Source organism: Acanthopagrus latus, chromosome 20 (assembly GCF_904848185.1).
Source record: "Acanthopagrus latus isolate v.2019 chromosome 20, fAcaLat1.1, whole genome shotgun sequence".
Taxonomy (NCBI): domain Eukaryota; kingdom Metazoa; phylum Chordata; class Actinopteri; order Spariformes; family Sparidae; genus Acanthopagrus; species Acanthopagrus latus.
In genome coordinates this window covers 760,586-773,750 of record NC_051058.1, presented here as the reverse complement: position 1 = coordinate 773,750, position 13,165 = coordinate 760,586, and the positions used below count along the sequence as shown (strand labels likewise).

The 13,165-nt window shown below is 40.0% G+C and overlaps 1 protein-coding gene across 8 annotated transcripts in view; it reads left to right on the top strand.

The window, feature by feature from the left end:
* The window catches only part of exoc6 (exocyst complex component 6), a 62,914-nt gene that overhangs the window by 25,464 nt on the left and 24,285 nt on the right, over positions 1-13,165 (top strand). For all 8 annotated transcript variants that reach the window (XM_037081086.1, XM_037081084.1, XM_037081083.1 and 5 more), the window contains exons 6-18: positions 3,311-3,364; positions 3,906-4,056; positions 4,146-4,307; positions 4,514-4,582; positions 5,050-5,133; positions 5,791-5,837; positions 5,984-6,104; positions 8,460-8,531; positions 8,813-8,910; positions 10,897-11,002; positions 11,884-11,993; positions 12,129-12,240; positions 12,326-12,460. In XM_037081086.1, the coding sequence (XP_036936981.1) occupies positions 3,311-3,364; positions 3,906-4,056; positions 4,146-4,307; positions 4,514-4,582; positions 5,050-5,133; positions 5,791-5,837; positions 5,984-6,104; positions 8,460-8,531; positions 8,813-8,910; positions 10,897-11,002; positions 11,884-11,993; positions 12,129-12,240; positions 12,326-12,460 (1,321 nt within the window). The remainder of the gene's footprint in view (positions 1-3,310; positions 3,365-3,905; positions 4,057-4,145; positions 4,308-4,513; positions 4,583-5,049; positions 5,134-5,790; positions 5,838-5,983; positions 6,105-8,459; positions 8,532-8,812; positions 8,911-10,896; positions 11,003-11,883; positions 11,994-12,128; positions 12,241-12,325; positions 12,461-13,165) is intronic.

The window sequence follows — 13,165 nt, the reverse complement described above, 5'->3', positions numbered from 1 at the left end:
CCCCTTCCTTTGGAAACTGGGCAACAGGTCAGTATTCCAACATGATAACGACCCCAACACCTCCAAGATGACCACTGCCTTGCTAAAGAAGCTGAGAGTAAAGATGATGGACTGGCCAAGCATGTCTCCATACCTAAACCCTATTGTGCATCTGTGGGGCATCCTCAAATGGAAGGTGGAGGAGTGCGAGGTCGCTAGCATCCACCAGCTCTGTGATGTTGTCATCATTGTGTCATTTCTTTTTAATGAAATATTTGCAGAAATGTGAGGGGTGTACTCACTTTTGTGAGCTACTGTATATAAGTCTGCACAGTATAGATGTAAACTGCAACCAGACTGGTTGGTGGAGACACTCAACTTTCTGACAGGTTCTATACAAAAGCAATTTCAGATATCCATAATGTCATTATGATAATCCCCCCCAAAATAAGACTACTAAAAATGTCATTATCAATATCCTAAATGTTTGAATATAATAAAAAAGATATTGAATTGAAGCTTTATCCTCAATTCTTAGACACATGTATCAGTGATGCTGACTGTGGTCGGAGGCAAATATTTGCAGCTTAGTAGGCAGTGAAAGACTGCTTTGTAACCTGGTACTGTGTTACTCTTTGGCAAATTGAAGTGTAAGTAAACCTGTAAGCAAAACTGAATACATTTCTGTTGTCCATTCTAAAGAATAGTTTATTCTTTTGCTAGAAAGAGAAAGCTCAGAACTCAGACATCCTCCAAAGTGTCAGTCATCCACTGCTCTCTGGGTTTGATTGAATGGCCACCTATGAACTACCCTGTGAACTTCACGTTTGGCCGTATTTACATGCCTGTCTAAAGAGGGGAAAGGAGTTCATGTTGGACAGGAAAATAATGATCCTGTCTTGTTCATTACTGTGTACCAACGGAGAGGCCATTCACTGGCCGGACAATTGACCCTCAGTGTGCCCTTGTTCACAACAAGGCCCCCTCACTGCTGCACTGTCACGGCCCACAGCCAATCCAAGGCAATTAGACAATGCTGGCCACCTTGTCGGATCTGTGTATGTGAAGTGTACTTGAAGCACTAATGACATAGCCCTATACATTTACCATGAATTGGAAGGAATTCATATGGCATAAATGCACATGATTATCTGCTCTGTATATAATGATGCCCAGGTCACATTCTCTTCAATGTCCTGCCACTTGCAGCCATTGTTTCCCCCGTCCTGGTGCTCTGCACTCTGACAAACCTTTTCACTGTACAGTTTATGAGGCTGTCTTCTGTTCATGTGTATACAACACGTTTTACACTCACTGACCGACCAATTAGATCTCTTCACAGCCTGCCTATCAGCCTAATGATGGGAGCTCAGCACACTGACCCAAGGCTGAACCCTTGGGCTGTGTGCGAACTATGAAAGACCAGAATATCTTTGTAACACAGGTGGCTGAATAGCCATTGAGAATAAATATCACTGCACTGCATGCAATGAATTAGACAAACATTTTATAGCTCTTGGACCTTAAAATGTGAACAGTTGACCCATCAGCTGGTGATATAAACAAGGAAGCACTACCTCACCATAGTTTAATATAATGGTCACAATTTTAATACATTACTATTTAATCCATTAGGTGCTCTTGTTGTCTGGAAGCCTCCTGAACTGCTCACAGACTCATGGGCGCCCCTCCGATGCTCACAGACAAGTTTAATATTTGCAATTTAAAGTCTGAATGATTACAGTCAGTACTTTCTGAGATAGAGAGTAGTAGCCATTGAGAGAGGCATCCCAGCGCAGCTGATGGTGCTTCCGAGCAACAGTAAATAGTAAAGCAAGCGTTGTTGATGTAAACCTTAGATCAGACCTCTCTGAGGAAATTCTTGCTGAACAACAGAAAACCTGCATTGATCACATCTCCCCTCTCATCCAGAGTCCTTGAACCTTCCACTTTGTTGTTTTACTGCAGCAAGTTGTTGCATTGCGATAAACTGCATCTTTTTATTACATCTACTTCCACTTGAGATAATGACAGAGGGATTACCTGTAAGCCAAGTTTCAGTCTGCAGAGGGTTGAGACCACAGCCCTGCTGCAACACAGAGTAGTGTGAAAAAACTTAACCTTTGAACCAGTTTTGAATGTCCTTTCTCTGTTGACCATGGCTAACTGGGAGGGGATGTCACTTAAAGACATAAATCACATTGCTCACACTGCAGCCACATATGGTGTGATACAACTTCTTTTTAGTAACATTGGGAAATGTGGTGTTATGTACAAAGCATTATAATGCCCCTTTAAAGATCCTTCTTTATATACTCCCTATGTAAGCCATAGAAGATACAATCCACAATCCTCATTATGAATTTTATACAAAAATGTAATTCAAGTTTATCTAAAAATGAAATGAGGCTTCATCAGCCTGACTTTGACAAATCAAGTGGATGTCTTCCAAAGTTAAAATTCTTTGACAACCTTCCCTTTTTGTGTTACCCTGACAGTGATGTCTTACTTAACTGGAGCAGAAACATAGTAACAGTAAAAGAATCTCCTGTAACTTGGCAAGATACTCACATGATATCACTCAATCAAACCACCAAGTCTTAAATCAGCTTCAGATAACCACTGGAGTATGTCATGTCCCATCTCACTCACATTAGAAGCTAATTAGGAATGTGGTGGAAATTTCTGTCAATAAAAGAGTAAAGTCAGATCTGTCTTTTCGGTAAGTTTAATCCAACCACCTGCAGATGGACTCACCACACAGTCAAATTCATGAGCTGAGTGAATGAGCCCCGAGTAAAGGAGTGTTCACAATTTATACACAGATATCAACAAGGTCAGGGGAAGAGACAAGCGCTCTCGGTGCCAGCAGTGATTAAGCTGTACACATACGTACATATGACTATCCCAACCAGACAGGCTTCTCATCGACACAAGACATAAAGTTAAAACTTCATGACGCATGACCTGGGACTCTGTGTGAAGCATAAAATAATCAGACATAAAACATGAGACAAGAAGGCGACTTTCTATCTGAGTTTTGGCTGGTTCGTGACTCTATTACAATCATATAGGGCAGAGGTTAGGTGTTCATACATTTGCATAAGAAATCATATTCAACAAAATAGTTCAAAATTCATCAACCCATAATGAAAAGGAATTTTTCCATCACAGGAATTAATCTTCAAATGACCAGTACGAACAGGACTGAATCAGTTCCAGTGCCTGATTATTGTTAAAAGCCTTGATAATGTGAGCCTGTCCTTTAATGGTTATGAGTACAGGCCCATAGCTGTGATTGCATTTTAACTGAAGTTGTATTTTTCTGCAGATACTATGCTGCGTTGAAAACCATGGAGCAGCTGGAGAAGGTCTACATCCCCAGGTAGGTGTATACCATCAAGGTTCTTAAAAGAAAACTCTAAAGATGGCTCTGAAAAGTTGGTAGCTTCAAACAGGGCTTAACATTCACACAGTATCCCCTGAATGTCCCTTAATACTAAATACGCAAACAATGCTCCAGCATGTTACAACAGTGTTTAAATGTACAGGTTCCAAGTTTGAACTTCTTAACAATGCAATAATAGTTCCAGCTGTAGGGATGTTTCCATCAAAAATAAATTGAATCCAGTGTCTTCTTACTGCGAGTAGATGATGTTTCTGTAGGTTCATGCTGTTTACCTTCCACATGTCTGAATCACTAAAGAAAACATCAGCCAGAAACTGGATGTAACTTTAGAAAGCAAGGAGTCCATTTAATGGGAATTTGACCCTCAGTTCAGTTTTCAGCATTATTTTTGAAAAATTTACAGATAGAAAAATATAGCCAGTTGTTGTTTTGCATTCTTTAACATAATATATTAGGTTATGGCAGTTGGATTGAATATTTAACGTACATAACAAGGCTCTTCATGTGTCCCCTGCAGGGTCAGTCAGTATAGGTTCTGTCAGATCATGGCTGAAAACCTGCCCAGACTGAGAGAAGAGATTAAGGAGATCTCCATGTCGGACCTCAAGGACTTCCTGGAGAGCATCAGAAAGCACTCAGACAAGGTTGGAGAGACTGCCATGAGACAGGTATGAGAGATTGTATTTGAAAATATCATAGTAGCTGGGAAAAGTTATTTTTCAGCTCATGGTGTTTTGTGTGTTGTTTGTCCCTCTAGGCTCAGCAGCACCGAACATTTAACAGTGCCGTTGCCAAGCAGGCCAGTATGGGCCAGTACACCAAGCCTGTGTACTCCCTTAATGGACGAACACACTCCCACACTCACAACGGCCTGATGATGGACGACGACACAGGAGATGAGGATGAAGCAGATGAAGAGGTGAGGAAATATTGGGTATAGTTGGATGTACCATAAAGTGATCTTCCTGAAACAGTCATATTCATCTTAACCTAAACTGGGTTTTTATCAGTAGTGAGTCCAATGAGAGTTTTTGAAAAGTGACTCTGTAATGTTGCATACATCAATGGAGAAATAATCCAACAAATATTTGACATAGGTCTTGTTTCCTGATCTGTGCCTGACAGGTTCTTACAGCTCAGGACCTGGTGGACTTCTCACCAGTCTACAGGTGTTTGCACATTTACACTGTGCTGGTAGGTTTTCTCTCTGTCTCACACTCGCATACACACTCATTCGCTGTCAGGGTCGTAGTCACGTGGTGGTGTAGCAGCATTATAATTGGATTTAGAATTTAACATGATCAATAAACGACAAGTGCTTGCTCATGGGCCAACATTGTGTTTCTGTTTGAAAAATAGAATAGTCCTTTTTTACAAAAAAGCAAGAAGGTGACATTTTCAGATTGAGCCCCCTGGAGAATGTTTTTGAATATGTACATGATTTTGTTTTCAAATTTAGACGGTTATTTCACTTTCTCCATTACGATTTTCAAACAGTTACCTCAATGAACTGTATCTTTATGCCACCTACTTCTGAAATGTATTATTTTATTATTTATATAAAAACTTAAATATCGTTTGGCTTTCTTTAACTAATTACATGTCGTTGTCAGTGACCTTTGGAGAGGTTGTTGAAGTTTGTTGTATTTTTGTGTGTGCAGGGTGACAGGGAAACATTTGAGAACTACTACAGGAAACAGAGAAAGAAACAGGCCCGGCTAGTACTGCAACCACAGGCTAACATGGTAAGAAACACACAAACAGGCTCAGCATTACAGCCAGTGGCTAATATAGTAGCAGTATTATGCTCTGTATATTTATGAAATTCAGTTCTTCTTTCTTAAATGTAGTCTATATATCAGGAGCAAATGTTCCTGACTTGAGCAGGTTTCTGTTGGTCAAAATGTTTTGGATAAAGAAGCTTTTACTCACAGAAAGTTGACAGCCAGTTTAGTAAAGAAACAAATAAGGCAGCAATAAACTCAGAGACCCCTCCAGTTATTAACAACTAACATTTGCATGTCACTAAAGACAAATGCACACTATCAAATATTAAAGCACTAAATTCCAACTTTGACTTCACTGTGAAGAATTTTAAATATGTCTTTGCTGACCAGTGGTGTAGTTTTAAAAAGACAGTTCAAAACACAGTGCATGGTTCTATCCTTTGCACTTTTCCCTGTTGGCTTCTACTAGTATAGCCTACAAGTTAAGATGCGATTCCTCTATCATTTCCTGTATGAACAGCTGTCTGGTTTGGTTGTTACCATCTTGAATACACTAACAATGACAATTTGAAAAAACAGCCCGTGCTAACAAATACAAACATTTATACATACAGTATAATGCATTAATGTACCTCCATTAAACATGACAGTGTGTTTGTGTGTCTGTGTTTTCAGCATGAGACAGTGGAAGGCTACAGGAGATACTTCAATCAGATTGTTGGGTAAGATGTTACTCCCAGTGTCTCCTCATTATCACAGTACACAATATTGTCTTTGCGGACCTTTAAAATGGTTTCATTAACTTTCTTTCAGTTTTGTTTGCTTCAGTGTGACAGAAGAAATGTGTGTGTTTTCTGTGTGTCATCAGGTTCTTTGTTGTGGAGGACCATATCCTCCACGCCACACAGGGGCTGGTGACCAGAGCTTTCACTGAAGAGCTGTGGAACATGGCTCTGTCCAAGATCATCGCTGTGCTGCGCACACACTCTGTAGGCTTTCTCTCTCTCAGACACACACACACACACACACACACACACACACACACACATGCACACACACAGCGTCAGCAGGGAGTAGACTGTGAATGAGAAGGAGACAGTTAAGAGTTAATGGAGATAATAGAGCCTGCTGTGGATCTATTTATACTGGAAGAACCGTCATTTACTCACTGATACACACACACACACACACACACACACACACACACACACACACACACACACACACACACACACACACACACACACACACACACACAACACTGTGGAGGTCAGTGCCCCCACAAACACACTAATGATGTCACTCTTAAGAGAAGAGGTCAAAACACACATACGTAAGCAGCCAGAGAGGAGGTCATTGGGGTCTTAATGAGAGACAGATTGCAACAATAACAGCAGATTTAGAAGGCATATTCCTGACTGCTGGGTTCCAGTCAGTTGTAAATGACCGAGAGGATTATGCTAACAGGCCAGAGAATAGCCTGCACAGCGTGGGGTAAGAAGACTAACAAAGGCCCAGGTCTCCCCCGTGGCCTCCAGTCCCTCTGCAGCGCCACGACAAAAGCAGCTCCACACTGACCTTAGAGCCACAGCACGGTAAATCCACAGGGATCAAGTCTTTTTTACAAACCTGTCCATGAGCCAGTTCACTTCAAATTCATTGTCAAAATGGACACATTGACCATTTACAAACTGTTACAGATCTATTTACTATCATTAATAACATCAATTTAAAAGATTACCCATATGATATTAAACACTGCAAGACTAAAATATGTCACATTCAAACAGAGCATGTACCAGAACATGGTACAACATATATACAACATATATACCAGCTGATATCAACTAGTGAGGAACAGTCTGCCCACTGCTGTGATGTGCTGCAGTTTGGGTCTCCAGCTGATTTTTGGTGTGTGTAAGTGTGTCTGGGTAAACAATGAGGCAGGTGGATGCTGGGTTCATTTACTTGGTTGATTTACAAACTCCTGTGTTTGCAGGAACCTTGTGTCAGTGTTTAGGGACTCAACTGTGCTACTTCAGGGTCATAAATCACTCAACAGTCGAGAAAAATAGAGGGACTTGTTGGTTTTGATTGACCCTTTGCTAAGCCCCTCCCCCCTTATTTACTGTTGCTTTGCCTATCAAGCTTTCTATCTGGGCATCTCATGTACACAGTTAAAATTATGCAGATTTGCCTCTTGAAATCATAGTCATTTGACTCAAAGATAACAACTTTGCTCACTCACCCACCAGTTCCTCTTGTTTGGTAAATAGTGAAGGAGTGAAGTGTACCAAAATCAGTCTGTGCACCACTCACAGGTCTGGGATTGTACAGTCATGTGTTTCACATCTGAAACCGGAAAAAGTGTCCTCAGTGTCTCCACAGAGGAAGAGAGCGACAGAGAGCATGCGATTAAGCAAGATCTGGGCAATTTATTGACATTGTATTGTTGTGGTGTTAGATTTTAGATATTGTTATAAATGGAGATATGTTATAAGTTTTGTCTTTTTCTGGATTTAAAGGCTGCATTACAATAAAGGGATGTAAGGTGACTCTGAAATTACCAGATTGTTGTAATACTTGCCTTTACCCACTTTGTCAAAATATACATATTACTGATGATTGATATGGTATTGATTTTTTTTTGAAGTAGTTATCACAACAATATTGTCACAATACTGATATTTAGGTCTTTTTCTCACAGTCCTCAAATTCATGAAGCACTTTGGGTGAGATTTGAAAACATTGGAATATAATATATATTATACATATATATTGCATCATAATTTTAGGGTCATATCATCTAACCCTAGACAAAGCAACTAACAATGCCCCAAATTCTTATATAAAGTAGTGTTGAGGACAGGCCCACCTGCAGTGGTGTTGTAATGTAATGATGTAGTTTATCACATCCCAGTTCTTGGCTATGAAGGTAAAGCCAGGTTACTGCTGTGGAGAGTGAATCAGATATTCCAGTCATGCTAACATCAGAGGCTCAAACATATGTTCGATCTATACCTTGTCCTGTGTTTTTGGTTTTGGTAGGAAAAGATGTGACGACACTCCCTCATTGTTTGGGAGAATGTTTTAACAAGCATTCAGTCGCTTTTGAATTGATGAGTATACTGAGCATCTAAAGTAGTTGGAGTGTAAATATAAATGCACCTTTTTGTGATTGCTGCTATTCTTTGTAAATTATACAACACAGTACTTTTCAGATGTCGTTAACATTTCTTCATAAATCATCACCACATTATAGCCCCTGCTTTTGCCATAGATTATTTTTCCTGACAAGCAGCTTTAAGGGGGTTTGTACTGATTATGATCTTTGTTGTCCCCAGTCATACTGTGATGACCCAGACCTGGTCCTGGAGCTAAAGAACCTCATAGTCATCTTCGCTGACACACTACAGGTTGGTTCAGAGCCATACTTATTTTTACTTTATTTGAATCTGAGGCAAGCCAGCCAAAGGATTGAGGTCAGGTGTGTGTGCAATGACAAATTATTAATTATTTTTAATCATCTGAGCACAGCTTTCAGAGTGACACTTTGAGCTGTAAGTCAGTAAAATAAGGGAACTTGGGATCTTTGTACCCTTTAAAGAAAAGGCTTTAGGCACCCAGTTTTGAAATGTGTAGAACAAGTGAGATGAACAAACCTGAATGTCTTGGTGTGATTTTTGTGTATTTGTAGGGTTATGGTTTCCCGGTGAATCGCCTGTTTGACCTGCTGTTTGAAGTCAGAGACCAGTACAATGAAACTCTGCTGAAGAAGTGGGCACTGGTTTTCAGGTGGGCTCAAATGATGTGTGACTGTTATTACATTGATGAGTGAGGCATTCATGTGAAACCAAGCAGGTAGGTAAATCCTTGTGTATAGATATGCCCTAATGCCCTATGCCCTATGCCCCTTGCAAAGTGCATGGAGAAGAGAAAGCAGTCCTAAAAGATCAACACTCTAGAAATACTCTGAGCGTTCACTGACCCTGATGAAGGCCACAAGTTGAAACAGTCTCACATTTAAGATATTGGTTAGAATGAAGTTTGTACCACTTTTGTTTTGGGAGATTATTAATCCTTAAGAAATGCCATTTAACGCTGTTTCTTGTTAATGCTATAATATAATAGGTATATCCCATTTAGTGAATGATGTCAGTCATCACCACAGACTGAGGTCACTCTTTAACAACAGAAGCTGTCGTAGGAAAGAACCCTTTATTCATAAGCTAATGTCACCATCGCTCCAAAGCTTGGAGTCTCTATTGTTGATTGTTTACTTTTTATTTCATTTTGTTTTATTTTGTTTAGCTACTAGTGCATTGCCCATAGGAAGCATGTATTCCTATAGAAAAGTGGGAGGTTAAGTAGCTTTTTCATAGATGGCCAAATGAGGTTGTGTTTGAAGGTGGGACATCAGGGATACAATTGGCTGTTTTTGTTTTACTTTTGAGTATACCATTATATTTCACCTTAAAAACTATTTACCTTGCCTTGTTTGGTGTTATTATTTTCAGCACAACCTCACATGTGTGACTGAACAGTTATTTTTTCAATTTGACATACTATATTAACACTATGGACCTAAAATAACATAAAATCATAGTAGGAAAAAGTTAACTTTTTTTACTGTGAAAACCACAAATATGTTTAATGAACCAATGGCATTAGTTATAATGCAAATATAAATTGTTGTTTGCTACATTTATGCACAAGTTTTTGAAATTTACAAAGTTATATGTAACTATTTACATTTAAATGCAGGCAATGCCTCAGGCCCAGAGGTCCTCAGCTCATTCCTGCCTGTTCCACATTCAGCAGTCTCCTCCTTGTTTTGACTCACAACACAAAAAAAACACTACACTACACACTAAACACACTACACTAAACACTATAGAACATACTAACTATACACTCCAAACACGCTATATGTCACAAATCTCTCAACTCTCAAAACTCACCATCTCTGTCACTGTCTGTATCACCGCCGGTGTCCCTCATACAACTTCCCCAGCTCCTCAGCAACCAAACTTGCTGCTTGCGGACACTTTTGTGACAAAAGCCCGTTTTTACCATTTCTTCCTGCACCAGACACAAAGCAAATATGATGGCAGTGTTCGTGAAAAAGCGCGGTGGACATTATTTAACCTAAGTCCGGTTTTGGATGTGGTGGTGCGTCCGTCGACTCGAGAGCTGGTTCGCATGTGGCTATGGTCTGCAGTGATTGGCTCTGGTGCGCACATGACTATGGTGGCTAAGGTTGACAATGCTAGTGGAATTTGTAAAGGATTTATGAAATAATTTATTAATGGTATCATTGTAGTCCAAACAAATGCAACGTTTCGCACCCTTGAACCACGCAGCAGCCATGTTGAAACTCTGAGATCAGTTTGATCCTGATCTGCAGAGATATTTGAGGCACACATGCACAGACAGACACACAGACAGACAGAGATTCCTTGCTTTTATAGAGAGATGTATTGATGTATTAATTGCATTAATCACAACAGATTACATATATATTAAAATGTGTTGTTTCTATCATAAGACTCAATTGTTGTGTGACTACTGGTCCAGTTTACTTAACTGTTAAAAATCATCTTCAGAGAATGATTTTTACTTTTTTCAGATGCAAGTACAGCATCTCGTCCTCTAAGGACAACATCTGATGTTAATAAACAAACATGTACAGTATGTTTAAAGAGACAGCTACTCAAAGCTCTGATACTTATACCAAGAATATTAGTGTGTGCAACCTTTTCATTGTGTTATTTTCCACAGGGAGATCTTTGAGTTAGACAACTACAGTCCCATCCCAGTGGAGACAGAGGAGGAGTACAAATTGGTGATCAGCCGCTTTCCTTTCCATGATGCTGAGATAGAGAAGGTAACAAGCTATACACCACCTTCAACCACACCCTATCACCTCCCTGCCTTCCACAGCATTTATATGTATAGGTATGTTTAGACCTGATATTAAAGGTGAAATATGTAAGAATCTTAGTTTAAAATATTCAAATAAAACATTGTCAGAAGAATGTGAAGATCAGTTGTGTGTTATGTCAAAGATGTTTTTATAATGTTGCAGAGATATCTAGGGGGGCAAGTCCTTCCACTTCATGCCTTGCATTAACATGTCATGACATTCATCTAATTTCCACGCCCACTCTACATGCAAGGGACATGCTTCCTGTAGAATCTTTGCAGCATTTACAAGAAGGCCCACGTAGTCAAGAAACTGTTTCAGACAACATTTCACAAAATTTCTCCTGATTCAAATCATGCAATTGAGTGATTTTTTTAATTCTGGGGCAACAAAGAAGTAGCCTGTATTAGTTACTGTTTACTGTTTTGTGAAATTTGAGGTTTACCGTCAAGAAAACGTGGTTTTCTTTCATAAATGTAGCGTAAATGTTGAAATCAGCTAAAAGAGTGTGCTCAGACAGCTGCTAAATGTTCTGCATTTAATGCTATTTGCCATAGCCATTTCATAAAGTGTTTTGAAATTACTGTAAGTGATATAGTTTCATTAAGATAAGTGTTAAATAGCTCAATATTCCAACAGTCATCACTATAGCAATTACTGCTACACATTCATGTGGTGATGTAGAGAGTAGAGAGGGTGAAATGACAACAACACTTACAACAACTTTAAGTTTCTCCTTTGTCAACAACTCTCACAATTTAATATCAGCCATTTAATACTAGTTTTCTGTGTGTGTGTGTGTGTGTGTGTGTGTGTGTGTGTGTGTGTGTGTGTGTGAGCAGCAGGACTTCCCAAAGAAGCTGCCAATGTCCCAGTCTGTCCCTCAGATCTACACACAGGTCAAAGAGTTCATTTACGCCAGCCTCAAGTTCTCAGAGTCACTTCACCGCAGGTTGGTCTCACTGAGCAGTAACTACTGTATATGATCAGTTTTCAGTATGACCAGGTGGACACTACAACACTTGGTCACATCTCTAATGTTCACTGACTTTTGGTGTCATTGTTGTGCAACTGTCTGTGTATCCAGTTCAACAGAAATTGATGACATGTTGCGAAAATCAACCAACCTGCTGCTGACAAGAACACTCAGCAGCTGTTTGCAAAACCTTATCAAGAAACCCCACATAGGACTGACCGAGGTAGGAACAGTGCTGTACTTATCAAACACACATCATCTGGATCAAGAATTTTGTTACCAAGTCTCACACCTGTAATCTCACATAGCTGGTGCAGATCATCATTAACACCACCCACCTGGAGCAGGCCTGCAGGTACCTGGAAGAGTTTATAACAAATATCACCAACGTCTCCCCAGAAACAGTCCATACTACAAGACTGTATGGCCTGTCCACATTCAAGGTAAAATGTGAATGCAAATCTTTGTGTCTTGTCTTTGTGTTGATTGTACAGTCTTGCACTGGAATGATGTCTCTTGGTACTGCTTGTCAGGTTAGTGTATAGGTTGTTAACAAATTCAGGGTTATACATAAGCATTGGATTCAACAAGGGACACTTCGACTGAAAGGATTCAATATCATGCCAAATCGAGGCTGGACCACACTTGTGCCAGCTTGCAGGTGTAATGCCAGTTGGTAAACTCTAAGCTTTGGAAAGAGGAAGTGGGTGGGTTACATGCATTCCCACATAAGGCATAGCCTCGGAAGTTAATTTTATATCTCAAAAAGGTGCTGAATGACGAAATGACCTTAATCAGGCAGGGAACAGAAGTTTGGAGGTGCGATAAATGTATCAAAATGTCATCCAGGTATAAGGTAATTTTGTGTCCGCTGCCGTTGAAGTGTGTTTTACAGAACACTAATCCAATTCACAAAATTGTTGCCTAGGCCAAAGTCCTCAAGAGCATAGAGCAATTATGACTACTCGACGCAGTCGAATGCCTTCTCAGCGTCAAGAGAGGTCCCACTCGGACCAAAAAAAGTGGACTGGCAGTTTGAGAATGCTAGTTCACATCCTGGGCATTACCAGGGTGCCCTTGAGCAAGGCACCAGCCCCTAACACTGCACGTTGGGCACCGTAGCATGTGTGGCAGCCCTTTCACTCATC